This window comes from Copadichromis virginalis, linkage group LG7 (assembly GCF_057382275.1).
Source record: "Copadichromis virginalis isolate Kocher_CV1m ecotype Utaka linkage group LG7, C_Virginalis_male_GT1.1, whole genome shotgun sequence".
Taxonomy (NCBI): Eukaryota; Metazoa; Chordata; class Actinopteri; order Cichliformes; family Cichlidae; genus Copadichromis; species Copadichromis virginalis.
In genome coordinates this window covers 17105574-17133407 of record NC_140624.1, presented here as the reverse complement: position 1 = coordinate 17133407, position 27834 = coordinate 17105574, and the positions used below count along the sequence as shown (strand labels likewise).

Here is a 27834-nt window from a genome sequence, read left to right as displayed (position 1 = left end):
CTCTTTGGAACTCATATTGAGATTTCCAGTGAAGAGTAACCAAATACAAGTTCAGCACTTGGAATGAAATGCAGATCTCCTTGATTTGTCATGGAGTAATGAGGGAACAGGCCTCACCTGGCCATGAAGCTCCTGAAAATGGGGCACTATGTATAAAAAGTGCTGTAATTTCTAAACAGTGTCTGCAAAGGGTTTGTTAAACACAGTGAATTAAAGATGAAAGTGTGCACTTCAAGCACATATTGATTGTCTGATTTAGAATCCACTGTGCTTTCTAAATTAATCAATCGTTGTGAACAGAGACTAAGACTAATAATGATATAGCAGCGTAGTGGTTACCACTGACACTTAAACGCAAGAAGGTCCAGAGTTTGAATCCACCAGCCAGCTGAGACCTTTCTGTGTGGAGTTTGCATGTTTTTCCTGTGTAGGTTCACAATGAATTGTGGATTATGATCTTGGATTGGGTAAGCAGAAGGATTATGACTTAAAATTGGGTAAACAAATTAATTCTGCTTAAAAAAAAGAAAATGCAGCTCCTCACCTTCTCAATAGAACCCATAAAATGGAGCATATTCCCCCTGTCCTGACCTCCCTTCACTGGTTCCTGTGTATTTTACAATTGATTTTTGATGTTGCATTGTATGTTTGAATCAAGCTATCTCAGCCATAAGCGCAACATTTGTTTGAGTCCACCTTTGAAACGAGCTTTTCTTCTTTTGCTTTGACCCAGCATAAGAGTTGAAGGCATTAAGGCTGTTTTGTGTTTTTTTGCAGTCCTTTTAGGTTGATGTGTGTGGGCATGTGCGCACATGTGTATATCTTGTATTTTATTATGTAATCCACCTTTTTGTGTACAGAACTTCGGTAATCTTTGTTGTTTAAAAGATGCTTTATGAAAATTGTATTAGACTGGAAAAATCATTTTTAAGATAGAACTATGACTTACTGTAATGTAGTAAATCAAACTATTGACCTTATAACAAAAAAGTACTAGCCCAGTATTTTATTATTTATCTTTAAATTGTTAATTCTGATCTTTTTTCCATTCACATTTGGAGAAACATCACACTTAATAGGAGCTGACACTGGTCAGACAGTCAAGTGTAATACATTTGAGATGTTCAGTATTGACGATGGTTGTCATTTTTTTAAAATAAGATTCACATTAAATGTCGCTGCTGACACGATCGCTAACACCCCTGATACAAAACAAACTGAGCAAGCAGCACAATGATATCCTGATCTGCGGGAGAACACTTAGAACTAGTTCCTGAAACATTAGCATTTGCCATTTCAGCTTGCTAACTATATAGCGCCACCAAGTGGATTAGATTCGGTGACTAACTTGAAATAGACTCATTCATTATAATTTATGCTTCCACAGCATTACGATGCATCCAGTCATTTAAAGGAAAGGGAATGCAAAATTCCAGAATAACGCGCCATATACACAGCAAGAAATATTGCATCATTTACTTTTGTAGAGACTGAAACGGCCTTGGAGCCATAAACCAAACACTCGCCGTCTTTCTATTATTAATCCTAAGTGTGTTCCTTGGCTCTGGAACTTTAACTGGAAGTGCTGTCAGTGATGTTTTCCCTACAATGAAAGGTAAATTTTAGGAAGTGATGTGCTGATTATTCATTCCTAGCCAATGGTGTCCAGCCACGATTTTCGGGTCGAGGCATATGTTGAAGAAACTGATTGGACAACATGTACCGTAGACTGTATTGTGATTGGTCGACGGTCGTGCGTGGTGCACAGCCATTGGTCGGTAGTCACGGGGTAAGGCGAGTGGACTCTTTTGGTGGGAGAGACAGCTAGTCATTCCTCGTTGTAAAAGCCAGTGCTGCATGCGCTGATCTCCCGGCTATTGTCTCAGCAACTGAAGGCTCAAGTCGTCAGGCAGTCAGTCAGGAAGCATCTCACAATGAAACGAGTCTGGGTGATAGGGCTTCTTTTTGCACTCTTAGCATTTGGTGAGTAGCGGTATTTTTTTAATTATTCATTATTTTAGCTACCTTTAGCCCGTATGCTAGCACTAACTTGGTTTTTGCTTTTCTTTTCATTCACTGTGGCGTTTGTACGTTCTCTCTGTACTTGACTTTAAAAGGCTTGCAGGTGTCAAAGCAACGGAGAGCGTATTTAATTTACCTGTTATTTTAGAGTAACGCCAGTGTCCGTTAATCTCCTTGCCTTTCCAGAACTTTCTAGCAGAAACACCACCTGTGTTGAAGCTGTCTCATGTTAGCTAACCTCCACTGTTGCATACATGCACGTTTAAATAATGATTAAAAGGCTGACACGGTCAGACGTTACGTCTTAATTAATTTGGTGACTGTGAGCATGTGTTTGCACAGTGCTTTAAAAACTTAATGAGTCTAAAATTACCACATGTTCCCGGTAATTGATAATGAATTTTAATCGAGCAACTTCTCCCTTGACAGCTGCTGTAAAGGCAGATGATGAATTTGACGTTGACGGGACAGTAGAGGAGGACTTGGGTAAAAGCAGGGATGGCTCCAGAACAGACGATGAAGTGGTGCAGAGGTAGGTGTTACTTTCCGTAAGTCCATATATCTTTCTAGAAAACTGCAGTTACTGTATCAGGGAAAAGTCCACTAAATCTTAGCAGAACAAGGTCAAGAAGATAAAGCTTGTGTACAAGTGCTCAGGGCCACTTTGGCGTTACAGTGGAGGCAGAGGTGTGTAAGTTTTACTGTAAAGTTGCCTGTAATAATAGGAAGTTGTATGTATCTTGCTTTCATCATCAGTCTTATCTGAAAGGACAACAGATTTGTTTGGCAGCAAAGATTTGCTGTCGTTCTCCTCTCTTACCCTGTTTGTATTTGCATCTGTCTGCCTTCAGAGAGGAGGAGGCAATCCAGTTGGACGGTTTGAATGCAGCTCAGATTAAGGAACTCAGGGAAAAGTCTGAAAAACATGCCTTTCAGGCTGAAGTTAACCGTATGATGAAGCTGATCATCAACTCTCTCTACAAGAACAAGGAGGTGGGCAGGAATAATCTTTACTCAAACCTGTGTCTACATATTTTTATTTAAGACATTTCTCACAGAGTTCATCACTTTGTTTTGTGCTGCAGATCTTCCTTAGGGAGCTGATTTCCAATGCATCGGATGCTCTGGATAAGATCCGCTTGTTGTCCCTAACCAACGAGGATGCAATGGCCACAAATGAAGAGCTGACCATCAAAATAAAGGTATGCATTAACTTACTGAATGCTGACACCTTTAATGGAAAAGCTGTGCATCCACTAATTGAATTTCATTATTTCTATCCCCAGTCTGATAAGGAGAAGAACATGCTGCACATCACTGACACTGGTATTGGAATGACCAAGGAGGAGCTAGTAAAGAACTTGGGAACCATTGCCAAGTCAGGCACCAGCGAATTCCTTAACAAGATGACCGAGATGCAGGAAGAGGAACAGTCTACCTCAGAGCTGATCGGACAGTTTGGTGTCGGTTTCTACTCTGCCTTCCTTGTTGCTGACAAGGTCATTGTGACATCCAAGCACAACAATGACACACAGCACATCTGGGAGTCTGACTCAAATCAGTTCTCTGTCATTGAGGACCCCCGTGGGGACACACTTGGTAGAGGAACCACCATCACGTATGTTATTTATGTGCTAACATTTGCCCACACCAGATTTGGTTTCTTGATCTTTTTAAACAGCTCTTGTGAAATTAATTTCAATGCGTGGCTCATTTTATTTGTCAAAGCTTATGAAATCGTAGTTAATGTCTGTGTTGTTAATGTACAGCCTCTATTGAAGAAGAACTGCAGAGTATTTTCATGCTGCTACATGAGTCTGAAATGTTAAAGCCTGGAATTTTACATTTAATCTTGTCTTTGTTTAATTGCAGACTTGTCCTAAAGGAGGAGGCCTCAGACTACCTGGAGCTGGAGACCATCAAGAACCTTGTCAAGAAATACTCTCAGTTCATCAACTTCCCCATCTATGTGTGGGCCAGCAAGGTGACTACTTTGTCATTTCCTTCAACACTATGAGTCAGACTTAATTCCAGACTGAAACTGACAAATATGGAAATGAACAAACGGTTGCATAATTTCTTTTAACATTCAAGACTGAGACGGTTGAAGAGCCCATTGATGAAGATGCTGAGGCAGCAGAGGAACCAGAGAAAGAGGCTTCTGAAGATGAGGCTGAAGTAGAGGAGGAAGAAGAAGACAAAGACAAACCAAAAACAAAGAAGGTATGTTGATGAAGAAATGGTGGTTGAGACTATGTGTGAGTGTGATCATTAACAGTTTTTATGGTGGGTTAAAGTCCCACTGAGTCATTAAGATTTGTGGACTATTTTACTCAAATAGAAGTCTGTGAAAATATGTCTGATCTAAAATGTATATTTTTCAAAAGTTATATAATTGTGTGATGTGTAGGTTGAGAAGACTGTGTGGGACTGGGAACTGATGAATGATATCAAGCCCATCTGGCAGAGGCCTGCTAAGGAGGTTGAGGAAGATGAGTACAAGGCTTTCTACAAGACCTTCTCAAAGGTAGGCACACATACTTTATCAAACCGGCTCTATAGGCTGGTATACTAATGTCTGATTTTTATAAACCTTACCCATCTTCCAACAGGACAATGATGACCCTATGGCTCACATCCACTTCACAGCTGAGGGTGAGGTCACTTTTAAGTCCATCCTGTTTGTGCCCACTTCAGCTCCCCGTGGGCTGTTTGACGAGTATGGCTCCAAGAAGAACGATTACATCAAGGTGTGTACTCTAAGCAATATTTGGTATCAGATTTATTCAACTTTTTCAGCAATTCCCCAAAAACTGAGTTTCAAAGTAAATGCCTTCCATTCGCAGCTGTTTGTCAGGAGAGTTTTCATCACAGATGACTTCAATGACATGATGCCCAAGTACCTGAACTTCATCAAGGGAGTGGTGAGTTATTTTTAACTCTTATTTGGTCTCATGCTAATGTTATGTGCTTGGTCTCTACATTATCACCTGCACTGTGATTAAGGGAAACTTTATTTTGTTAGGTCGACTCTGACGACCTTCCTCTGAATGTGTCCAGAGAAACTCTGCAGCAGCACAAACTGCTCAAGGTGAGCTCAACGTGCAGCCCTGTTCGCTTCCCATTCCATCATTTAGTCATCATTAACCAATGAAGCCTTTGATTAAAATGGATAATGAAGCAACAAAGCAATTTTTATGTAGTGCAAATCACAAAGTGCTTTCAGGAATAACAGGGGGCACTAGAACATGGTTAAATGAAACCATAAATTAAAGATTCTGAATAACTAACGCTAGATTTAATGCAGTATGAAATGGTCATTACCTACTTTGTCTTTTTCAGGTTATCCGCAAGAAGTTGGTCCGTAAGACTCTGGACATGATTAAGAAGATTGCAGAGGAACAGTACAACGATAAGTTCTGGAAGGAGTTTGGCACAAACATCAAGCTGGGTGTGATCGAGGATCACTCCAACAGGACCCGTCTCGCTAAGCTGCTGCGCTTCCAGACCTCCAACAGTGAAACAGACCTGGCCAGCCTGGAACAGTATGTGGAGCGCATGAAAGAGAAGCAGGATAAGATCTATTTCATGGCTGGCACCAGCAGGAAAGAGGTGAGTGAATGTGTGTTTATTGGTCAGGAGAAAGAAGTGTAAACTATCCTACACTAGCTGAAATTCTCATGTCTCTTGTTCTTCCATCCACTACAGGCTGAGTCTTCTCCCTTTGTTGAGAAGCTGCTGAAGAAGGGCTATGAGGTCATCTACCTGACAGAGCCTGTGGATGAGTACTGCATCCAGGCACTGCCAGAGTTTGATGGAAAACGCTTCCAGAACGTGGCCAAGGAAGGTGTCAAATTTGACGAGAGTGAAAAGACCAAGGAGAAGAGGGAGGCCCTGGAGAAGGAGTTCGAACCTCTCACAACTTGGCTGAAGGACAAAGCTCTAAAGGACAAGGTAATTCTGTGACATTAAAAGAATGGGGCATGAGCGCCAGCTGTAGAAGCAGTTAATTTTGGCTCTACCTGCTCATTTATGTCTGCAACATTTAATGCATTGCTTTTTTATTCCCCAACAGATTGAGAAGGCTGTTCTCTCTCAGAGGCTAACCAACTCACCCTGCGCCTTGGTTGCCAGCCAGTACGGCTGGTCAGGGAACATGGAGAGGATCATGAAGGCACAGGCCTACCAGACAGGAAAGGACATTTCCACAAAGTGAGTGTTAATCCTGGGCTCATCTTTGCATTTATTACTCCCACTGCTATTGCTTTGTTCTAAATCTGTATTTCCATTTAATCTTTCCAGTTATTACGCCAGCCAGAAGAAAACACTAGAACTCAACCCCAAACATCCTCTTGTCAAGCAGTTGCTTAATAGAGTCAATGTGAGTTTAACCACTGTCATTTTTGTCTATCTGTACTATAGTAATGGTCCTTTACTAAGACTACCATCAAATTACTTAGTAAATGTAGTTCATTACATGAATAAACTTAAAATGGACCAATCAGAGCACATAGTTGAACAGTTTCTTTTCCTCACACCCCCCAGACTGATGCTGAGGACCAGACTGCATCAGATCTGGCTGTGGTTCTGTTTGAGACAGCCACACTGCGCTCAGGATACCAGCTCGCTGATACAAAAGCTTATGGAGACAGAATAGAGCGCATGCTCCGACTCAGCTTGAATGTACCACTAGATGAACAGGCAAGTCACTGCAGCTCTTGTATGGTGTACTAATTTGCATAGCAGATGTCTTGGTGTCTGAACTAATGATTCCTCTTCCAGCAGTGAGCCTTTTTTGAGTTTAGTCTTGTCTCTGCTTTTTAAATCTTCTTTGTAAAATGTTAAGTATTTGTGCAGTGATTTTTAAGACTGTAGGATATGTTTAATAATCATGGCTCTTTTATAGATTGAAGAAGAACCTGAGGAGGAGCCTGAAGGACCAGCAGAAGATGACTCTGAAGATAAAGAGGAGACTGTGGATGAGGATGATGACGAAGAAACGGTAAGAAGACTTCACACACTCTTGCTTGAGGACAATGTAAAATTAAGAATCTAGATGTTGAAGTGGTTTACTCTTCTGACCTTTCTCTAATCATGCTTGCAGACAAAAGACAAGGATGAACTGTGAAGCACTGAAGGGAAGAGCGTGTAACAGTGGCGCTGGAAAATGGACTTAAGTCTCTGTTTCAGTGCCACCGTGGTCACATTATTTTGGGTGGGGTCCCTGGGTTGGGGTTTTTTAAAGCGAATATTTGTTTTTGTTTCTTTTGTATTACATTCCTCATGACTGTAAATTTGTTAATATTTAACTGACCTGTTTATGGAAAGATGTGATCCTGTCTATTGATCAAATAAATGTTTCGTGGAAAAATGTTTGCATCGTTTCTGGTTTTATTCAAAACTGAAAGAGTTGCTTTCAGACAGGTCTTGGCTACTATTCTTTTTCAGTCATCTTAATCCCAACATATCAAAAGTACGGTCTGGCTGTAGCTTGCAGTGTAATACATCTACTCATGCATAGGGTGCCATGACACTTTTTACAGTTTGTTTTCAGACTGAAGCGATGTAAATAAGCTCATGGAAATGCAGGTGGACGCCCCACTGGTAGGTGACTCTGCCATTGTGGGCTGAATCAGGGATGGACAGGAGTAGTACAGGAGTGTGGTGGAGAGCTGTGTCGAGTGGTGTGAGCTAAACCACCTACAACTTAACATCACAAAGAAAAAAACTGATTATGGACTTTAGGAAGCAGGCTCCTCCTAACCCTGTCACCATCAGAGGGGCTGATGTGGAGATCGTTGAGGACTACCGGTACCTGGGGGGTACACTTGGCCTGTAAACTGGACTGGACCAAGCACGCCAATGCTATCTTCAAAAAAGGGCAGAGTCGGTTTTTCCTACTGAGGCGACTCAGGTCTTTCAATGTTGGTAGGAAAATGCTGACCATGTTCTATCACTCGGTGTTGGAAAGCGTCATGTTCTTTGCAGCAGTGTGCTGGGGAAGTGGGGTGAAGACAGCTGATGCCAACAGGCTGAACAAACTGATTAAAAAGGCTGGTTCTGTCCTGGGTGTCAGACTTGAGAACCTGGATGTGTCTGAGAGGAGAATGCTTTAAAAAAAAAAAAAAAGCTTTCTATCATGGACAACCCCTGTCACCCCATGCACACCCCCATGATGGACCATCGGAGCAAACCCAGCAAAAGACTCATTGCCCCGAAATGCAGAACTGACTGCCACAGTAAATCCTTTGTACCGGTGGCTCAGTGTTGGTCAAGTTACTTGAAAAAAGTAATCAGTAACTAATTACTGATTACTTCCCCCAAAAAGTAATCCCGTTACTTTACTGATTACTTATTTTCAAAAGTAATTAATTACTTACTTTTTAAAAACACAATTTACAACCTGAATAGGTGAAAAAGCGATAGATCTTTCAGCCCAATTCTACTTTTTCTGCATAATCCATCATACAAAATGTAATCAAACAGAAAGGTCCCCTTTTAAAACTTGTTTTATTAGTTTTAATCTTTTAACTTTATGCATCAAGCAAAAATTTAATTATATGCAATATTCTCTGACTGGAAGAAATTTGTTTAATATTTAAACCTATTTTCTGCACATTCCAGCACATAAAATAAAATATGTTTTGTGTTTACACTCTTTCAAATAGATGCAAGTAAAACACAGCAGAAAATAAATAACATCAAAGACTAGCGGTCCTTTTGCTCTATTTTCACCTGTAAAGCAGGAGTGATGTAGGCGGAGGTTTACCCTGGTGCAGGTGTGCCGCAGCGGTCAGTGGAAGAATCCGCTAGTTTCTCCGTGAGTTTCCCATTATGTCATAGCGCACTCGGTGCTTGCTTGGAAGTTTAGGGGTTTTTCTTCGGTGTAAAAAGAAGTTTTCTTCCCACGCACAATGGACACTAATGTTTTTGTCAGTTTTTATGGAATCAAACTCAAAGTAAGGTCAGTACTTCCACGCTTTAAACACGGCATGTTCATACTCTCTCCCGCACTCATATGATCCGTTGTTGATCTGCACACAGCTGTTGTCACCAATGTCATGAGACGTTCTCACAAAAAGAAATCACGGTTTTAGTAACGCAGCGTTCCTACGGGAAAGTAACTGTAATCTAATTACCGTTTTTGCAATAGTAATCCCTTACTTTACTCGTTACTTGAAAAAAGTAATCAGATTACAGTAACGCGTTACCGGTGGCAATAAGACTGTATAACTCTTCCTCACTCTGTAGGTGATTTTCCTGAGACTATTACCAGCGTTATTGTGTTACCTTTCAGACCGTGCAATATTATCCAACAGTACCTTATTGAATATTTGTTTCATCCCCCCATCATACGCTGCTACTCCCTTCATTCTATTGCACAATACTGCCACTTTCTAGAATCGCCTGCACTGATAGTTCTTTATTCTCCAGGTTATAGTTATATATATTACTTCGTTAGAGTTATTTGATACTATGTCTTGCACTATCCTACTGTACCGGTATATTACTCTATACTACTATTCTTATTGTATATATTGTATATCTTATTCATCTGTTCCTCTGTCTCTCCTGCTACTTTGAGCATGTACATGACAAAAGAATTTCCCTCGGGATAAATAAAGTGATTCTTATTATTATTCTTATTAAAGAGTCATGGTGACATGAGCTGTTCTACACTTAGGATACTTTACTGTTCTTTTCGGTTGCACATTTATGCAAATTTAATGAGGAAGGATGCATTTAAAAAAAAAAAAAAAAAAATTAAGTGCACTGAGGGTGACACCCCTGTGGTTTCTCTACAGCAACCCCAGGGAGATGGCTTACTGGTAAAATGTCATGAAGACTGATGCATCTTGTACAGGATGTCCATTGAGCCATGCCTTTCTTCCTTTCTTCCTTTCTTCCTTCCTTCCTTTCTTTCTTTCTTTCTTTCATGAACGTGAGCAGAACTAGGTGCCTAGCCTTAATTGTTGGATATAGTGATTTTGACTATATTAATATTGTACACTAAATGCTAAATCTAATAAAATCTACTTGTGTGGGTTTATCTCAGAATCTGTTACAATGACCTAAACATGCAGACCACAGGCTTTTCAAGGTTTACAGGAAAGCACCAATGAAACCCACAAGGATGTGGAACAGCTTCACCACTGAATTAATTATCTAATTTTACACAGTAAGCTTATTTTACCCTTAGTAATACCCAAGGAATACATTTGTTCCAACACACTCAGGAAAGACGGCAACTTAATGGCACTTGAAACAGGAAGCAACATCAACTGTTTAACTAGTTTAACAATACATTGTAATGTAGTGGGATGTCCAGTAGGTGACACTAATACATTCAAAATGGGTTCTAGCAGCCAATGAATTAAAGAAGGACGTACTCAATCATTACGTCATTAAATTGACTTAAGAGGTTTCAGCTTTACATTTTTGAGTTAAAGCCAAAGAATAAAAACACGGAGCCCTTTCGAAGCTGATATCGCCCCACTTCACTTGGCAAGTATTATTTAAGTATTGCAAAAAGACATGTTTCCCCCCATTTCTTCAGTTTAAATACACGTGCAAGAATGCCAGTGAAGAACAAAAGAAAAAATTGCAGGCCTAAAAAAACCAATCTACGTCTGATGAAGAGTAGCTAGAAGTTATGTGTTCTTTTATCTTCTTCATATATATATATATATATATATATATATATATATATATATATATATATATATATATACACACACTGTGCGTCAGCCCTGTTCACTGAACCATAGATCCTGAAGACTCTTTCTACTTTCTACTTTCTACTTTAAGCTTCACAACAGACCAGTGGAGCTTGCATTGGTGTAATTGTTAACTACACTTAAACAGCGAATAAATATATATACATATACATATATATATATATATATTTATTTATTTATTTATTTATTTATTCGCTGTTTAAGTGTAGTTAACAATTACACCAATGCAAGCTCCACTGGTCTGTTGTGAAGCTTAAAGTAGAAACAGTCTTCAGGATCTATGGTTCAGTGAACAGGGCTGACGCACAGTGTGTGTGTTTGTGCAGCTGACTCTTACAGTATGAAATGATGGCGTTGTGCTGTATTCAGATGTGTGTGTGTGTGTGTGGGGGGTGTCTTATAGTTCACAGTGGTCTGAAATAGTGAGTTTGAAAGCTAACAGCTAAACTGCAGCAGTGGAGCATTACAGGTCGCTCCATCGACATGCTCCCATTCGCCGGAGTGAGAAAATGCTGCGCCTTTCTTAATAAAGGGTGACAGATATGGGCCACAGCAGGGGGAGGGGTGTCATAGTGGAGCCACAGTGGAATGATAACCATGGCAGATAATAGCTGTGCTCCTTTAGCACAATTATTATCTGTTCCCTCAAACTAACCTTCTCTCTGCTGGAAGCCTTGAAATTCCAACACAATATGAGACGGGATTTTTTGGGGGGGATTTCTCACACTGTAGTAGTAGTGCCACCACATGCCATGACTAAAACTCACCTGAGGTCACCCAACCTCAGCAAGTGGGCAGACTTCCCACTTGCTCTGCATTCCAGTTTAACCCTTACCCCCTTGTTTTGCTCTACTTCCCCTTGTTCTGCTAAGCTCTTTGGATTAGCTGTTTGACAGAATGTAGTTTTGCAGGCTTGTGAACTCATGTCACTCCTACAAATGTTTCTGGAATGAGAAAGTGTCAACCAAATTTGAACTCATATTATGGATGTACATTTTTGTGGCTCAGTCATATTGTGACCCACAGAAAAGCATCATTAGTTCATCTCTTGATAGATGCCCATATGAAGTCTATGATTAATGGCCTTTAGTTTGAGACCTAGACTTATTTTTTCTTTGTCTGAGCCGTTTTTCTAAATGTTCAGCTACACAAGTCCGTGATATCACGGGGGAACGTTTGATTCTGAAATGAAACTTCATTCTGGCGTGGTCAAAGTGTTCTGACAGGTCCCGTGACATTAAAATATCCAGCACATGTATTATTATTTTCTCCCTAAGAAATGAGCCTCCAAACTCTCTAAACTATCATAAACGATCTTTTCTTATTAGCGCCTTTAAAAAGAAGAAAGCCTAAATAAAAATACAGAACGAATCTTTATTGATTTGTAGGTCTTTACAGAGGCCTTAGGTTTTAATGTTTACCTGTTTAAATATGAATTACATGTAAACAAAAAATAGTACATTTCCCTCAGATTCAGTGTTTATCATTGCATGGCAGTACCTTTTTGTCTTTATCCTTGCTATGTCTGCTGCTGTTGTTGTTTTTTCTTTTTAAATAATATGCGATGTTGCCCTTCTTATTTAATCATATTTTTAATCGTTTAGGGTAAGTATGAGCGAACAACCACGGCAAACATACATGCCAGACCGCAGGATATTTGATCTAATCTCTGTTAGTGAAAAATCGATCTATGACTGAAAGAGCCTTCCCCAGGGCTTCTCTTTCCCATCATTTGTATTTTGCGACTGACTGCAGTTTCTGCGCCGCTGCTGCTCGTACGCAATCTCTGGATAGGTGGTTGCCATGGATTCCTGGGTCACATGCGTGGGTTTCCTAGCCAGAAGCAGCAGAAGATGTTCGGACCAAAAATCCAGAGCCATTTTCATTCAAGAAAAAGAGAGGATCCGCTGTGGAGGGCTTGCTGAGCGGGTGGTCTGACTACACACCCGTCTGCTGATTTCGGCATCTTTAAAAAAAAAAAGCCAACCAAAAAACACGACGGGAAGAAAACCTGATCTGGGTGCTTTTGAATCACTGAAATTCGCAGCAAACCGGTTTTGTCCACATCCATAGACTGATAACAGGAATGAGTATAGAAATTCCTGAAGGACTGACGGAGCTGTTACAGAGCTTTACCGTGGAAGTGTTGAGGAATCAGCCCAGGGACTTGCTCGAGTTTGCGCTACAGTATTTCACCCAGCTTAAGGAGAACGAGACCAAAGAGGCCTCATTTGGCAATGACCAAAATTCGGCCCCGAGACTTGGGAAAGCGGTCAATTTCATTGACGAAGCCATGCAGATCGATTCGGAAAACGGAGAGGAGGACGACGACGATGACGAGGAATTCATAGGTGGGCTAACACATTCACCGTGCGTGTTTCTGTCATGGGGGGATGCTGAACTTGACTCGAGATGCTTTGCTTTGAATTGTGAGCATGTATGGATGGATGGATGGCCGTGGGAGAGAATGAAAATCCACATCGAGCGCGCTGATGCTGCCGCCATACATTTACAACGGCTCTGTCATTTGCCATATATGGTCACCGAGGCTCAATGCTGGTTCACGAACGTGTTATGCTCTTCACGTTTCTGCTCAGAGAATAGCACCTGCACACTGCGGCTTATTTTGCTTTATAAATAATTATGATAGTCATAAAAACATCTGGACCGTTTAAATGTTTTCTGTCTCAGGTGCAGGCCCGGTGGGCCTCCCCTTCATATGTACCCCCCCAAAAAAAGACAAAGCTTGTAAAATATAAAGGCCTATAGCTTTAGCTGTTATATAGATGCAGGCAGTACACAATGTGCTGTCGACAGGCCTACATTTCCTGAAGTATTTAACACAGTGACTGCTGCCAGAGTGTAATGAGGTGCAGCCAGAAGCAACCCAGAGCTCTGACACAGCATCCCAATGAGTGGTGGCTTCTGCAAGACTGGCTGCAATGGTTACATAAGGAGAAATGCCTCGCATGCAGTTGTTAAACGTCTGTGTTTTGGGTCATTGTTGTGCCCCCCCAACCAACCAACCACCATTAATGCCTCCCATATTTCAATGAGATTCCCCAGTCATCACTGGCTGGCAGGCCATTAATGGACGAGACCTATCTAATGTATATTTCATACTGACCTATTGTGTAGCAGCTTGGCACTGTTTTTCTCATTTAAATTTGATTCAAAGGCTAAAATCCACTTCAAAGCAGCTGTCCCCCATTCAGTTTTTACTCAGATGAATATAGACCCTAATGAGAATGCTCCACTTGTGCTGTAGATAACGAAATACAACGGCCTCAAACCTTACTAGCAATAACAGTTTGTGATGGATGGATATCTTTTATGGTGAAATCTAACATGCTTTAAAAAAAAAATACAGATATATATCTTTCTTTTTCTTTTCTCCAGCCCCTGTGATAAACAGATTCATCCGAAGAGCATCAGGTGAGTTACCATCTTCCTGTTGTGTCAAGGAGGGAAACTCTGGACAGTGTCTGAGCTGAAAACATTAAATAAAGCCTTCTGTGACACATGACTAGCGAGGCTGCGTCAGATTGGCTTCAGTACAAGTGATACTTAAGTATTTTTCCATCTGTCTTTTGTTACCGTCTTCCACTTATTGTAATAGTGTTGATATGTTACAGCTTGTGAAGCCACTTTGTCTCGAACCCGTCAGTGAGTAATGTAGCAATAGTAAAGTTGCGGCTTCACATAACTTAGTTGTGTTTGGATAGCTGCTTGGTTTGCCTTTCTGAATGGAAAGAATTATTTATTAATAACTTGGGTATTTACCTTACCTCTTATCACTTCAGACGGGGAACGAACATCTTTTACTTAGCAAACCGTAAATCTTGCACATGAAATGAAAACAGATTCAATTAAGTTAACATTAAGCTGGTCACTTACCATATTCCACGTTAGCCTGTGTCAAGTTGAAAGTTTTTTATACCACTACCCCATCTTTCTGTTAACATATAGGAAGGAAATGTGGTAAGAGTGCTGTCATCCATCACCGCATATTCCTGTACTCAAGATGAGAAAAGTTGTTTTTATTGAAAGATTTATTGCCTGAACTGGTCCTGAATCATCCCTGGAATTTGCCTTTTTTGTTTGACTGGGATGAAGTCTGTGCCGTGGGCCACCTGAAGATGAACATTTGTTTTTCAGATGTTATGTAAGGTGTCGTTATTCATCTAAAAGTTCATTTAAAGAAAAAGTGAAGCTTTTTCAAATAAAGACCTGGTAGACAGTTCCACTGGAAGTGAGCTCTCAGAGACCCTAGAGATGCTAGTATACTTCAGCGTTATAATTCGCGGACGGGAAGAAACAAGCAATTAATAAGGGATCAATTAACAATTCTATTTACAAACACCTTTAACATCTACTGTCGCTAATAACAAGAAAACTGCCCCAGAGTCGAAAACACTATATGGACAAAATAGCTGCTGCTCATCAATAAGAGAAATGTAAATGTGATTCGTGTGTTTGTGTCATGCAGTGTGTGCTGAAGCATTCAATCCTGATGAAGATGATGAGGATAAAGAGCCAAGGGTAAACTGCATCCATCCAGTGATTATTGTTTTTACACAACTGGTTTAACTGTTCAGAGGTTATAAGTGTGATTCGTGATCTGTTTTAGGTCACTCACCCCAAAACTGACGAGCAGAGACAGAGACTACAGGAAGCATGTAGGGACATTCTTCTGTTCAAGAATTTGGATCCAGTGAGTGGATTATTCCATAAGCTCTTCTCTGGTTTGTGCCCTGCCATATCCTAAATTAAACAAAGGGAAACATGGCCCAAGGCCAGTAAATTTCTTCTTTTTTTTTTGCTGCATGCCCAGTACACCGTGCCTAATTTTTTTTTAGAGATAGTTATTTATTTATTTGTTTTGGAAACTCGAAAACAAACTCTGAGTGCATTCTGCATGATTCTTTCACTGTCTGACTGCTGTCCCCGCCCCCATGACAGGAAGAGATGTCTCAGGTGCTGGATGCCATGTTCGAGAAGTTCTGCACGGAAGGGGAACATATCATTGATCAAGATGATGACGGGGACAACTTCTACGTTATCGAAAGGTGGGTTTAACTTGCTCGTGAATTTCAAATCGCATCATAGTTGGTTATTTAACTTGAAAAAGTGAACACAGTTGCTAAATAATTGCTGAAATCATTGTTTTGTGCTAACTGAAGATATTTTTTCCCCGCTGCCTTTCCATTCAGTGGCACGTTTAACATTTTCGTGAAGGTTGATGGCACGGAAAAGTTGGTGGGCTGCTATGACAACCGAGGCAGCTTTGGAGAACTGGCGCTGATGTACAACACCCCCAGGGCGGCCACAATAATCGCCACTTCACCTGGAGCCCTTTGGTGCCTAGTGAGTAAACCATTACACCGCACCCCACTGCAATGGCACAGTTGGATCCTTAATCGGGTTTTTATAGCATGCTGTGCTGTCAGCTGTCATGATTTAAGTAAGCAGGGAGTTTATCTGCGACGGTGTGGAAACCATCATTAGGTGAACACAAATTAAGGCGAAAGCAGCTGTTTTACCTCCAGGCTCTGTTCGTTTTATTGTTACATTTCAGCATGGATGCTATTTTACTTAAGGAAAACTGGCAAAACATCCAGTTAAGTATCCAGTCGCAGTCTGACTTGTTTCTGAGAAGCTGCTGTTTATTAGTGACTATGAGAGCCATCGCTGAACTGCGGGTAACGTCTCAGTTAAGTCCTCTCAGTGCAGCTGGGTAGGTTGCTGCCATGTCCTGTGCTCACCTGAGGACTTGTAGGTTGTTTTTATTTGAGTCTCTAATCTCAAACAGGAAGCCCCTTTTGACCACCAATTGGTTTAGGTCAAGGAGGAAGAGTGCTGCTAAAAAATGCATCCAGTCAAACAGTCGAAAATTTATTTATGGCCCTTGTTCATTTTGTAAACAAGCGATAGGATATGAACTTGAAGTGGGTCCAACTTTAGCAACCTTTAAACCATGAGGTTCCAGCCTTGCTTGCGCCTTTGGGTGAGGGGAAAAAGGTTTGTCAGCTATAGGGCGCCCTCTGCAGTCACATATGTTTCCTGCAGCACAGTATGTTACTGCAAGCTTTGTTGACCATGCTGTCTGTGATATTTTTCCTTTCTTTGTGTTCAGGCTTGGTGTCCTTTCATTCATTTCATTCACATAATGACACATGGATGATGCTGTTTCTTTTCTTTTCTTAAATTCAAACTATAAGTGCACACTATTGTTTTATGTGAGCTATTTGATAAGATAGATAAGATAACTCTTTATTGTCATTGCACAGTCATACCTGGTGCAATAGTATAACGAATTTGGAAACTGTCCCACGTCGGCACTGCACACAACACAACACAACATGAGATCAGTCTGGACTTCTTGGTTGGGGATTTTTCATCATTATGTTTATTATTATTTTTATTACTGTATAGCACTATTATGAATAATATTTTATAATGTGTGAATTGTTAGTTTTTGTCTAACCCCAGGGTCAGTGTCATCAGAAATTGTGTTTAATGAAGCCTTATTTTAAATCTGTTTCAGGATCGTCTGACATTCAGGAGGATCATAGTGAAAAACAATGCCAAGAAGAGGAAGCTGTATGAGGCATTCATTGAAACTCTACCCCTGCTTACATCTTTAGAGGTCAAGATTAACATTGTCCTCCAGCATTTACACAGTGTACTACATATTTACAGTAAAACATTTGCAAACCAAATATGTTTCATGCACAGGTGTCAGAGAGAATGAAGGTAGTTGACGTGCTATCCACCAGGGTGTACAGCGACTCGCAGCAGATCATTGCTCAGGTGAATAATGTCTTCGTACAATCTGCTTTTATTGGACTTTTTTTTTTAAAAATTCTACATGTTTTTGTGCTCCTTTGCAATTGCTGTGTTGCTTTTTGTCATAGGGTGATTTAGCGGATTGCTTCTACATTGTCGAATCTGGCCAGGTTAGAATCACTATGAAGAGAAGTCGGGTAAGTTTGCACCGCCACCCTTTAGACAAGCCTTTGATTAAAAAAAAAAATCTCTGGAAACTTAGAGTACGCATTTCTTTTTCTCTGCTAGACAAAAACAGACCAAGAAGAAGAGGAGGTGGACATCGCTACATGCTCCAGGGGCCAGTATTTTGGGGAGCTTGCTCTCGTCACAAACAAACCCAGAGCTGCATCTGCCTATGCTGTGGGGAGTGTCAAATGCTTGGGTAAATTTTGTGCAGTTTTGTGCTCGTTCGTTCATATATCGCGCCAAAGATGCACATCTCCCAGTAAAACACATATTATTTTGTACCATCCTTTTCAAATTCACCTCCAAGTCCTGACTGTATCTGTTTTCTTCTTTATCAGTCATGGATGTTCAAGCCTTTGAGAGATTGCTAGGCCCATGCATGGACATCATGAAGAGAAACATTGCTAACTATGAGGAGCAGCTGGTGACCCTGTTTGGAAGTAGCCCTGAAATTGAGCAACAGACTGCATGAAGCGACTGCAGTGGACTGTAAATGGGTGGATGGAAAAAGGCTTGTAACCACTTAAACAGATTTTCTTACAAGAAATGTGAATATCCACCTACATAAACCATTTGAGCGTCAGATATATAAAACACACGTTGTCGGAAGGTTATGGCCGAAAAGTAAAGCCAAAGCAGAGTTGCTTAAAGCTTGTTTAAATTACATTTTCCACAACACTCACCTTACAAAAAAAAAAAAAAAAATGTAAGTGTGCATTTTACTTGTCGGTGTTGGGTGCATTACTTGTTTGTAATTTGAGCATTTTTTTTTTAACTTTCACATTTTCTCCACAGTGTTATAGCCACACGTACAACATTATATATATCGTTTGTAAATTTCTAAACATTGCGTGTCAAAGTCAAAAGCCAAAGCTGATTTCTTACTGGATAAGTGCGAGCAAACGTCACATGTACAAAAGGGCCCAAACCTGAGAAAGGGTAAACGGTTTGTAAAGGATAAAATCTTTGACATTTTGATTATGAAAAAACAAAAAAACTTGGCAGTATCCTAAAATTTCTACAAAAATACATTCCTGTTTAGCATAAGATGGAGTCCCTGGAATACATGCTCATAAACCACGTATCACTGTTGCTAAGTGTTTGTGGCAGTTAGCTGAGTACTATGCTCTTTCTTTTTTCAAAAAAGCAAAGTTCAGAGAGATAGCTGATAGTTTTGTAACAACACACAACACATTGCTGTATAATTTTAAAACGGAGTATTTACTGTTATTATAATAGGCCCACTTTAAACTTCATAAGTTGCCCAACAAGACAGTAGTCATTACAGGCAACATCTTAAGGCAACTCATTTTTCTGTGTTTCAATGTAAAATTTAGGTAATACTGTTTTTGCATAGGTGAAACATACATTATTATGACATCCATATTTGCTGTCTACCTCTGCCAACAACTTCTACAGTTTTACGCTCAACAGGAATCTAAAGTGGGTCCTCTCTCTTACTACTTCTCTCTTTTTAAAGTAACTGAGGTCTTCTGTATTTTGTCTGCAGCTTACATGGTTTAACTGGTTAAACATGCAGATTTTATCCCCCACCCTTCCCCGTAGGACTGGTCATTTTTGAAGGCATACCCACAATACTGGCTAAAAGTACTGTATGTTTCACTTTTCATGTCAATAAAGATTTTTTTTTTTGTATTTGTGCTTCCGGTTAGTATTTGTTAAAAGAATGAAAGAGTCAGTTTCTTACTGACCCACTCATTATTCATGGCAGTCCCCATATCTTCTACGAGATTATTTCGTTACGAAAAAGAGAATTTAATCTTTAAAACGATGTGTCCATGTGATTCTTGCTGTAACTGCAACACTGCAGATAAAAAAATAGTCATGTATTGTTCCTTTTATTGCCAATCAGCTGTTACTGGCTAGTAACAGGCGTGTACTTTTATCCAATGAGAGGATAAACAACAAACTAGGGGACACCTCTCCTATTTTTCTCAAACATATCAACCAATAGAATATCCGAATTCGTCTTGTTGACGTTGTTACGCACCAATGGGGAGCTTCCTCTGGAGCCATTCAATCCCTCCCCTCGAGTGAATGCCACAGAGTTACTTGATGTCGACAGCTCTGGTAAGTGGGAAGTTGGTGAGTTTTTTCGAAGAAATAAACGGTTGAAAGTAATTTTTAACTCGGTCCACGTGAGACTCGTGTCTTTGCAATTATTGTATAATGTTTAAGCGAGGTTGTCACGCGTTAATTTGACGTCGACTAAAAGATTGAGATCGACAGTGGGGCTTTTTTTTTCTCCGTTGTGACGCTCGTTGTTTTTGTTGCAAGAAACCCATCCGACAGCAGTTGTTTGTATTAAAACAAGTCTTCAAATTAGTAGAATATGCTTTGAATAGTGTGAAAATGCCGTCAAAATGCTTCTATAGGTTTTCGTGTCATTCATTTTGAACGGGGCAAAGATGTTGCGTCATGCCTCAACTTGTTGACATTCTTTTGTTTACAGTGTTAGACCCCAGAGCTTCGAGGTTTGAGCGAAGGAAAGTACTGCTGCATTTAAATGTTGGAGAAAGAGCAGGCCGAGTCCCCAACCGTCTTTTTCGACAATATAAGACTGTTGAAGCGTTTTCTGAACGGTATTATGTTGTTCGTGTATCCTTGCTTACGAAGTCGAAACAACGGTGTCTCCGAACCTGCGGCCTTTGATCGGTTGGCAGACCGTTAGTGTTCGTCAGTTTTTCATTTAAATGTGTTAAATTCAGGAAGTCACGGTCACCTTTATATTTTAACGATTTTCCATACATTGTTTGTCGATTAACACAATATAAATTCCCAATAAGAATGATATATTTTACTTTGTCATTGACACTCACATACTTTTGTTTTCAAAAACGATGTTTTCCACCGTCGGTAAGACACTTTTTAAGACGAATTTCTGGTATTTTTCGCTTTCGCTGCGCAGTTATGAATGAATGAGCTCTGGTACGCATGCGTCAAACCCTTTTAAGTTTATAAACAAGGCCTCCACGCAGGGAGTCACATGACTATTCACAGAGGTTTGCTGTGTCGATTCAGAGACAAAGGAGTTCCCAAAGGCTTTGTGCCTTTTCCGTAATATTGATGTCATACGTGATATGCAATGATTCAGTACTAACTGTGGTGTTTTTGTTTTGCTGTGGTGATGATCTTTGATAGCTCATGGGTGTTATAGTCGTGTTTTTCTTTCAGTTGATTATTCTTTCAAACCATATTACCATAAAAAAACAAACAAACGCAGACATACATACAACTTTATAACTGCAAAGACTTTATTTTGATTTAGTTCATATTTCAATTCAACGGAGCTAAATTTTTATTTATATATTTATATATAGTGCAAAATTACAACAACAGTTGCCTCAAGGGCTTCAAGTGCAACTGGTTATTGCACAGCCCTGATTCAGATGACAGCAGTAGCTCCATTTTAGCTCTAACTTTGTCTTTTGGTTTTGCCCAAAACCAGATGATGTGTCAGAGTATGACGATGGATGCTGAGTAAGCTGGACAGTAGCCCGTTTTTTATTTTGAAAGAGAGGAAACCGAACATCTTGAAAATGGACGAGTCGTTCGATCCGCTCAAGTGTAATGAGGACCTGCCTTCCCCTCCTGGGTGCCACATGGAGTATGGTAAAACTAGCCAAAAAGAATGTGCAGTCTGCAGTTAAGCAAACCGAACCCTTCAGATATGCGTATGAAAAGTACTGAATTATCTCCTTAGACGACATGCCAGAGCTGCAGGAGGTGGAGGAGGACCAGAGGTCTCCGAGGTTATTTCAAGTTGGAGCAGTGTCTCACCAGGAGCTCAGCTGCTCTCCTAGCACCAACTGGCTTGCCGAGTTGGCCAACATAGCCACCAGTCCTCAGAGCCCTCTACTGAAGGACGCCCCACACAAAAGGTTTGTAGATGTTTAAGGAATGCCTGCATGTGTGATGTAAACACAGAGACGCCTTTACACATGTAGTAACAGTACACCCCAGTACACCTGGGGGTAATTTCACAAGATTAAGAGTAGCAGTTTAGCAGAACAACAGCAAAAATAGCCCCTAAAATTGTGCAGATTTTTAACTGCAGTTGGGACATGCAACATTATGACCAAGACTGAGCAAAATCTGTTTTAATTACAAAAGAATCACATAAAGCTGCATATAAGTGCATTTGAGTGTGTGACAAATATATCTACTTGCGTAACAAACTAACTACTGATGTTTGTGACATTGTCACTGTTTTTCAGATCATCTCCAGTTCACATCTTTGGCAACAGCAATAGTTTACATTCCTATGCCCGGCCCCCGTTAGCCAGTAGTGCACCCAACCCGTCCAGAGGCCACCTCAGGGAGCGCAGGCGTGTCAGGGTAACCTTTCATTTCTAACATTCTCACTCAAAAACCTGATAATCATTCATTCTGACAGACTCAGCATGGATTTTCAACCTGTCTCAATGCTGATATGATTGTAATTTGTCTTTCTTAATTATCAAAAACAGGCCAGCAGTGAATCAGAGTCTGGGGTTTTCTCAATGTCATCATCGTTTTCTGATGATGAAGACATGGCATGGTCTCACTCTTGGCCCTCCACAGCCTGGCATTGTTTCCTAAAAGGTGCATAAATAAGAATACATGACCATATGCATCCGTCAGTGCATACACACACACACCTAGAAGTCAATTCAGTCACACATGTTGGAGTTAATGGTGAACGTTTGAAGTACTTGAAACAATTGTCTTGAAAATTCCTCATAGTGTTTGCTTGATATTTAAACATGAATGCAAAATTCACTTTTTTTTTCAAATGTCATCACTTGATGAAGGCAGGAAAATCCTTCAAAATGTGCTGAGGACAACTAGAGATTCATTCAGGATGATTTTGTTAACATTTTCTTCCACTAGGATTAGCACAAATTGCAAAGAAGACCAGTTCTTACCTCTGGTGTCCAAACAGCAGCATTGCATCCAGTTTCTAGCATCCTCTCTGCAACATCAGCACACTTATGCTAATTTGTCATGCTTCATTGTTCTGTTGCTATTCAGGGACTCGTCTGCGCTTCCATCGAGGTCCAAATGTGGAGTGGCAGGAAGCTGATGAACTCGGGGATTCGGATGATGACTCAGATGATGAAAGCATGCCTCCATCCTCATCCTCTTTCAAGGTATGGCAACGTATGGTGCCTTTAGTATGTCTTAAAAATTCTGATAGTCTGACTAGATGAGTAAATCATTGTGGACACTTGTATAAGGTGCTTTATAATATGTAGTTTACTTTGTACTTTATAGAAAGTGACTGACAGTAAATTTGAGTAACTGTGTGCACAAATGAGTCTCAAATGATTTGCAGCAATGGTCGTTTTTATATATATATATATATATATATATATATATATGTGTGTGTGTTGGTGTAAAGTAATTAACTAATTTATTAGACTATCACCCAAGTAAGGTTTATGCCACAGCTGTCCTAAATTAACAGTATTGGTAATAACTAAAATGATCTTTTATGTTTCTGTAATGGTCGATCCACCAGTGTGTACAAACTGTTTAATCAATTTAGTGTCTTTACTCCACAAATTTTCAAATTTCCGGTTTTGCAAAATAAATAAATAATAAATAAATATTAATAATATTAAAGCAAATTATTATTTGTTAATTAAAATAAATTTAACTGCATTCCCGAACAGAAAAATGAGCTTTAGTGGTCAAATATTACGCTTGAGTAATTTCTAAATTCTCCAGTGGTGGCTGAAGTTTGGGTATAAAAACATGAATTCAGTTATTTTTAGTTTTTGACAGATTTCTAAAAATATTTGGTTTTTAAATTTTTTTTTAATTAAAAAAAAAAAAAATTTAATCACAGGTGGTCTATTACATTAAGCACTGTGGGTGTCTCGCGTACTGAGTCTTTAAGCAGTTGGACACTGATTTGTATCTACACTAATTCTTCTCTGGTAGTGAATTTGTCATGCACGTTTTTCCAGTTAATAGAAACATTTCTTATCTGCATTTATGTTTCCTTTACAGAGATATGGCTCTGATGGGCTTAAACTGGTGAACCACGAGGAGACATTATCCTTTGGGCAGGCAGTTCTGAAACTGACCTTTGACCCGGGCTCACAAGATGAAGGCCTGCTAACAGCTGAATGCCGATTGGATCACCCCTTTTTTGTCAAAAACAAAGGTACAAAAACACATGTTCTTTCCTTTTAAATTGATCTTTGCTGTTAGAATCTTCCACTTAAACAATTTGCTGAATCCAATCTATTTAGTTTTTGCATTTCAGTAAACACCTTTAGGATCAAACTAATATATAATATCCTGTTTCAGGGTGGTCTTCCTTTTATCCAAGTCTTACTGTGGTGCACCATGGGATCCCTTGCTATGAGATGCAGCTGGGTGATGTGTGCCTGCCGCCAAACCACCCAGATGCCATTAACTGTGATGACTCAGTCGTCTTTGACACTTTCAGAAGGTATGCTCTTTAGATGGTCATGTAATTTTTTTGCAGTCGTTTCACATTCACTTGGATACATGATAAGTCAAAGTAGTTGTAAATATTTTCACATGAAACCTGGCTGTTTAGAAATACTGTTTGTTCCACACACCAGAAGAAGGTTCTGGTTATTGATTGGTTAATTGAATCCTTCCTTTCTGTCTCCTGCAGCTATGACTTTACCCCACTAGATTCCTCAGCGGTGTATGTTCTGAGCAGCATGGCTCGTCAACGGAGGGCCTCCTTGTCCAGTGGGGGTGCTGTCAGTCCAGACTGTGATAAACTCGAGCGCTCCAGCTCCCCTCACTCCTCCAGTAGCAAATCGAACAGGAGCCACAACTCAGGGATAGCCAGTGGTGCCACACCTACGAAATGCAAGCGGCCAATGAATGCCTTCATGCTCTTTGCCAAGAAGTACAGGGTGGAGTACACACAGATGTATCCTGGAAAGGACAACAGGTGTGTGAATGTCACTGAAATACAATATACTTACAGATATTCCCAGTTACAGCACTGTGCATAAGTCTTGTGCCACCACTAATTTTTCTATATTTTGCTAGGAAAATATGAAAAAAGTGCAATAATTTCATGAAACGTGCAAACATAGTTGGAAATATATAGATTATGTAAGGCAAAGACTCAGTCTGTACAATTCTAACAAGGCTGAAAGCCAATATTTGGTATCAACATCTTTATTTTTCAATACAGACTGAACTCTTTTTTTTTTTTTTTTTGGTCATTTCTTTAGGAATAGTTCTCCAGGCTTCTTGAAGGACATTCAAGGCTCTTTTTTTGGATGTTGCATGTTTTCTTTTGTTTTGTTTTCTTTCAAGATGATCACACACTGCTTCAACAATGTTGAGGTCAGAGCTCTGGGGAGCCCAAACCATGACTGTTCGTGTTCTATTGTGATCAAAATCTGTCATTACCTTTCATAATTTTATCAGTTTTGACAAGATCTCCAATAGCACTGGCTAAAATGCAGCACCAAACCATGACAGAGCCTCCACCATACTTTACAGGTGGCTGTAGACACTCTACGTTTTACCTCCTCTGTGCATATTGACGATGATTTGAACCTGAACTTTTACATTTGGATCCATCAGACCTGTTCTCACTGATTTTCACTTTACTTCTACTTCTGATTTGGCATACCTCAGCCTTTCCTCCTTGTTTCCCTTCCTTAATAATGGACTCTTGAGTGCAATTGAGATAACTTCTGATGAGGTTTCATTGAGCAATAGATGGATTAACTTAACAGCCAGAGCTTTGATGCACTTTTTTCAGGGACATGACTTTCAGATTTGCTCAAGATGGATTTTTTAAAAAAAAATTTTTTTTTTTTTAAATGCTTGAATGAGTCATAGGTGAGCATTAAGTGACTTGATAAACCAACCCCCTGTCATGGTTAGATGTTCTTTGGTTAGATGTTTTTAATTATTTAATTTTTATCAGACCTTTAGTTTGAATTTTTCTGTGACCTTGGATCAAAATGTATCCCTTTGACCTGTTTGCCAAATGGGTTATTGTGACCCCAGGTCAATGAAGGAACATGTGGAACAGTTTCACATGATTCAAAATGCCCACAGCTTTATGGTCGCTTTGTGTCTCCCTTCCCACGCCAACTTGTGTTAGAGGTTGCCTTGTAGTTGAACACAAAGATAATTCCTTATTGGCCACTGTAGCCCTGACAGCAAGGATAAAATAACACTCCAAGAAACCCAAACTTTCCCCCCAAAACAAACAAACAAAAAAACAAAACAAAACAGCAGAGCCACTGTGGGTCATGCTTCTGATAGAGAAGCTGTTCATTCAGTGGTGGGTTAGAATTTCTGATATGTAGACAAGCTGTAAACAAGTCGTAGAAAACCAGAAGGACTAAAACTCTATTCTCATTTAGGAACCCAAACCCTGTATGAAGACACACGTCTCCCAGCACATTATAATTAAGGCTTTATTCTCCACCCACAGATGGCTTACCAGCTTTAATTGTTAAAAAAGCAATAGTAAAACCAAGTGTAGCTGTTTTTATTTTCTTAGGTCAAAAGTTAGAGTGGACATGAAACATTAGATGTAGATGAGGCTAATCTACACCTTGGGGTTCCACTCTAAAACTCTGTCACAGATTTAGCACTGACAGCTGACAGTGTTTAGATTAAATTAAATTACATTTTTTTTCTAAAGACATTTAGTTTCACTTCTTAATCAAACGTATGCGGGCCGCTTTTTCTATATCCTGGACAGAAGGAGCAAACGGGACGGTGTTAAAAGGAAAACAAAGACACATTCTGGCATGTCAAAAATCTGAAAAACTGAATCTCGATTTGTCTCTAACCTTTCGCTCCAGAGCCATTAGTGTCATTCTGGGTGACAAGTGGAAGAAGATGAAGAACGAGGAGAGGAGGATGTACACCATGGAGGCCAAGGCCCTGGCCGAAGAGCAGAAAAGGCTCAATCCAGACTGTTGGAAACGTAAAAGAACCAACTCGGTAAGGACCAAAATCAGATATCACGCACCGATTTCTATTTCACAACCGATTCCACATTGCACACTGACATTGCATTTTTATGGTTTTAAACATGGGTCCAGTCTGCTGTGTATCTACAACTCCTGTTGTCTTTGCACAGGGTTCCCAGCAGACCTAGATAATCTACCCACATCCCTGGCTGCTGTTGTTTTGGCATGGAGAGGTGCTGGACAGAGTCTGATGGACCGCTTGATGCCTCTTTGCTCTCCTGTATTCTTGAGACTCGACTGTGATGCTGAATTCACTTGCTTTTTATAACCATGAAACATTATAGTGACAAAACAGAGTTATGAGATATATATACAAAGCATTTAATCTAGTCACTAACAGTGCATATATTTTCTTATATCTTTAATGTCAAAAATGGTCTTATTCCTCTGAAATAAGAATGAATTTCAGGTTATTTCATATCTAGTGGTGGGAAAACATGAGAGCCTGTGGTGCTATGCTTCAGTCAAAAAAAAAAAAGACAAAAGGGGGAATTTCAGATAACTTTTTCAAACCTGTTCATAGGGATATTTTTAATATTCAGTATATTGCACAGATAGATAATCTATTAAAACATTTTGTATTACAGTATACAGCATATTCTGCCGCTGAACTATGGCGAACAGTTTGTGATTACTGCCCTGCAAGTCTTTAGGTCGTTTTTGCCCGACCACCCGGTCACATGATGACAGGGCTTTCCGCATGCGGTGGTGGGTTTATACTCAGTCATAAAGCACTTCAGGCTTTCACTGTAAGTGTTTATTTCTTCTGCACTTTATATAAATATGTAATCTAATCCTATACAGCCATTGTATACAGGGGGAAACTGTATAATACAGCTCGTCTCTTGACAGTTAGCCATTTGACACAATCGTGGCCCAGCAGCCATGCTCTGCTTTCAGGTTTCTCTTAAGTTTTAAATGCTTTTGTTCATAATGTACAGGTTTTACAGCACCAACAACCTCTTGCACAAAATATCCTTGTATCATATTATAAATAATTTTTTAAAATTCTCTCCAGCTGTGTGTTTCTTTGGTGATTGGCTTTAAGTGTG

General features: G+C 39.9%; 3 protein-coding genes across 5 annotated transcripts; all 3 read left to right on the top strand.

The window, feature by feature from the left end:
- Positions 1–1806: 1806 nt before the first annotated feature.
- On the top strand, positions 1807–7395 carry hsp90b1 (heat shock protein 90, beta (grp94), member 1). The gene is made up of 18 exons (XM_085462207.1): positions 1807–1983; positions 2452–2554; positions 2874–3015; positions 3108–3224; positions 3309–3640; positions 3895–4006; positions 4117–4245; positions 4433–4549; positions 4635–4772; positions 4869–4946; positions 5048–5113; positions 5365–5634; positions 5731–5976; positions 6098–6234; positions 6325–6403; positions 6568–6723; positions 6929–7024; positions 7127–7395. Exons 1-18 carry the CDS (start codon positions 1935–1937, stop codon positions 7148–7150), a joined length of 2391 nt encoding a protein of 796 aa, XP_085318333.1. The 5' UTR covers positions 1807–1934; the 3' UTR covers positions 7151–7395.
- Positions 7396–12537: 5142 nt separating this feature from the next.
- Positions 12538–19433, top strand: prkar2b (protein kinase, cAMP-dependent, regulatory, type II, beta). Its single transcript, XM_085462211.1, has 11 exons — positions 12538–13111; positions 14160–14195; positions 15250–15302; positions 15391–15474; positions 15723–15829; positions 15974–16127; positions 17308–17409; positions 17499–17573; positions 17678–17746; positions 17838–17973; positions 18116–19433. Exons 1-11 carry the CDS (start codon positions 12847–12849, stop codon positions 18247–18249), a joined length of 1215 nt encoding a protein of 404 aa, XP_085318337.1. The 5' UTR covers positions 12538–12846; the 3' UTR covers positions 18250–19433.
- Positions 19434–19785: 352 nt separating this feature from the next.
- On the top strand, positions 19786–27795 carry hbp1 (HMG-box transcription factor 1). Of its 3 annotated transcripts, none has more exons than XM_085462208.1 (11): positions 19786–19868; positions 21247–21410; positions 21502–21679; positions 22016–22136; positions 22268–22382; positions 22812–22930; positions 23796–23952; positions 24099–24243; positions 24436–24723; positions 26612–26753; positions 26893–27795. In XM_085462208.1, the coding sequence occupies exons 2-11, from the start codon at positions 21272–21274 to the stop codon at positions 26908–26910; spliced, it is 1422 nt and encodes a 473-aa protein (XP_085318334.1). In that variant the 5' UTR covers positions 19786–19868; positions 21247–21271; the 3' UTR covers positions 26911–27795. The 3 variants fall into 3 exon arrangements, with proteins under 3 accessions (XP_085318334.1, XP_085318335.1, XP_085318336.1); XM_085462209.1 differs by having other exon boundaries at positions 19821–19883; XM_085462210.1 differs by lacking the exon at positions 19786–19868 and adding an exon at positions 20195–20380.
- Positions 27796–27834: the final 39 nt, after the last annotated feature.

Excerpts from the sequence above, each read along its gene's own strand:
- hsp90b1 (XM_085462207.1), top strand. The coding sequence starts at position 1,935 with ATGAAACGAGTCTGGGTGATAGGGCTTCTTTTTGCACTCTTAGCATTT. Across the intron at positions 1,984-2,451 it reads TTTTGCACTCTTAGCATTTG|CTGCTGTAAAGGCAGATGAT; the intron begins GTGAGTAGCGGT and ends CTCCCTTGACAG. Across the intron at positions 5,977-6,097 it reads ACAAAGCTCTAAAGGACAAG|ATTGAGAAGGCTGTTCTCTC; the intron begins GTAATTCTGTGA and ends ATTCCCCAACAG.
- prkar2b (XM_085462211.1), top strand. The coding sequence starts at position 12,847 with ATGAGTATAGAAATTCCTGAAGGACTGACGGAGCTGTTACAGAGCTTT. Across the intron at positions 16,128-17,307 it reads CTGGAGCCCTTTGGTGCCTA|GATCGTCTGACATTCAGGAG; the intron begins GTGAGTAAACCA and ends AATCTGTTTCAG. Across the intron at positions 17,974-18,115 it reads GGGGAGTGTCAAATGCTTGG|TCATGGATGTTCAAGCCTTT; the intron begins GTAAATTTTGTG and ends CTTCTTTATCAG.
- hbp1 (XM_085462208.1), top strand. The coding sequence starts at position 21,272 with ATGCTGAGTAAGCTGGACAGTAGCCCGTTTTTTATTTTGAAAGAGAGG. Across the intron at positions 22,931-23,795 it reads CATCCTCATCCTCTTTCAAG|AGATATGGCTCTGATGGGCT; the intron begins GTATGGCAACGT and ends TTTCCTTTACAG. Across the intron at positions 24,244-24,435 it reads GTCTTTGACACTTTCAGAAG|CTATGACTTTACCCCACTAG; the intron begins GTATGCTCTTTA and ends TGTCTCCTGCAG.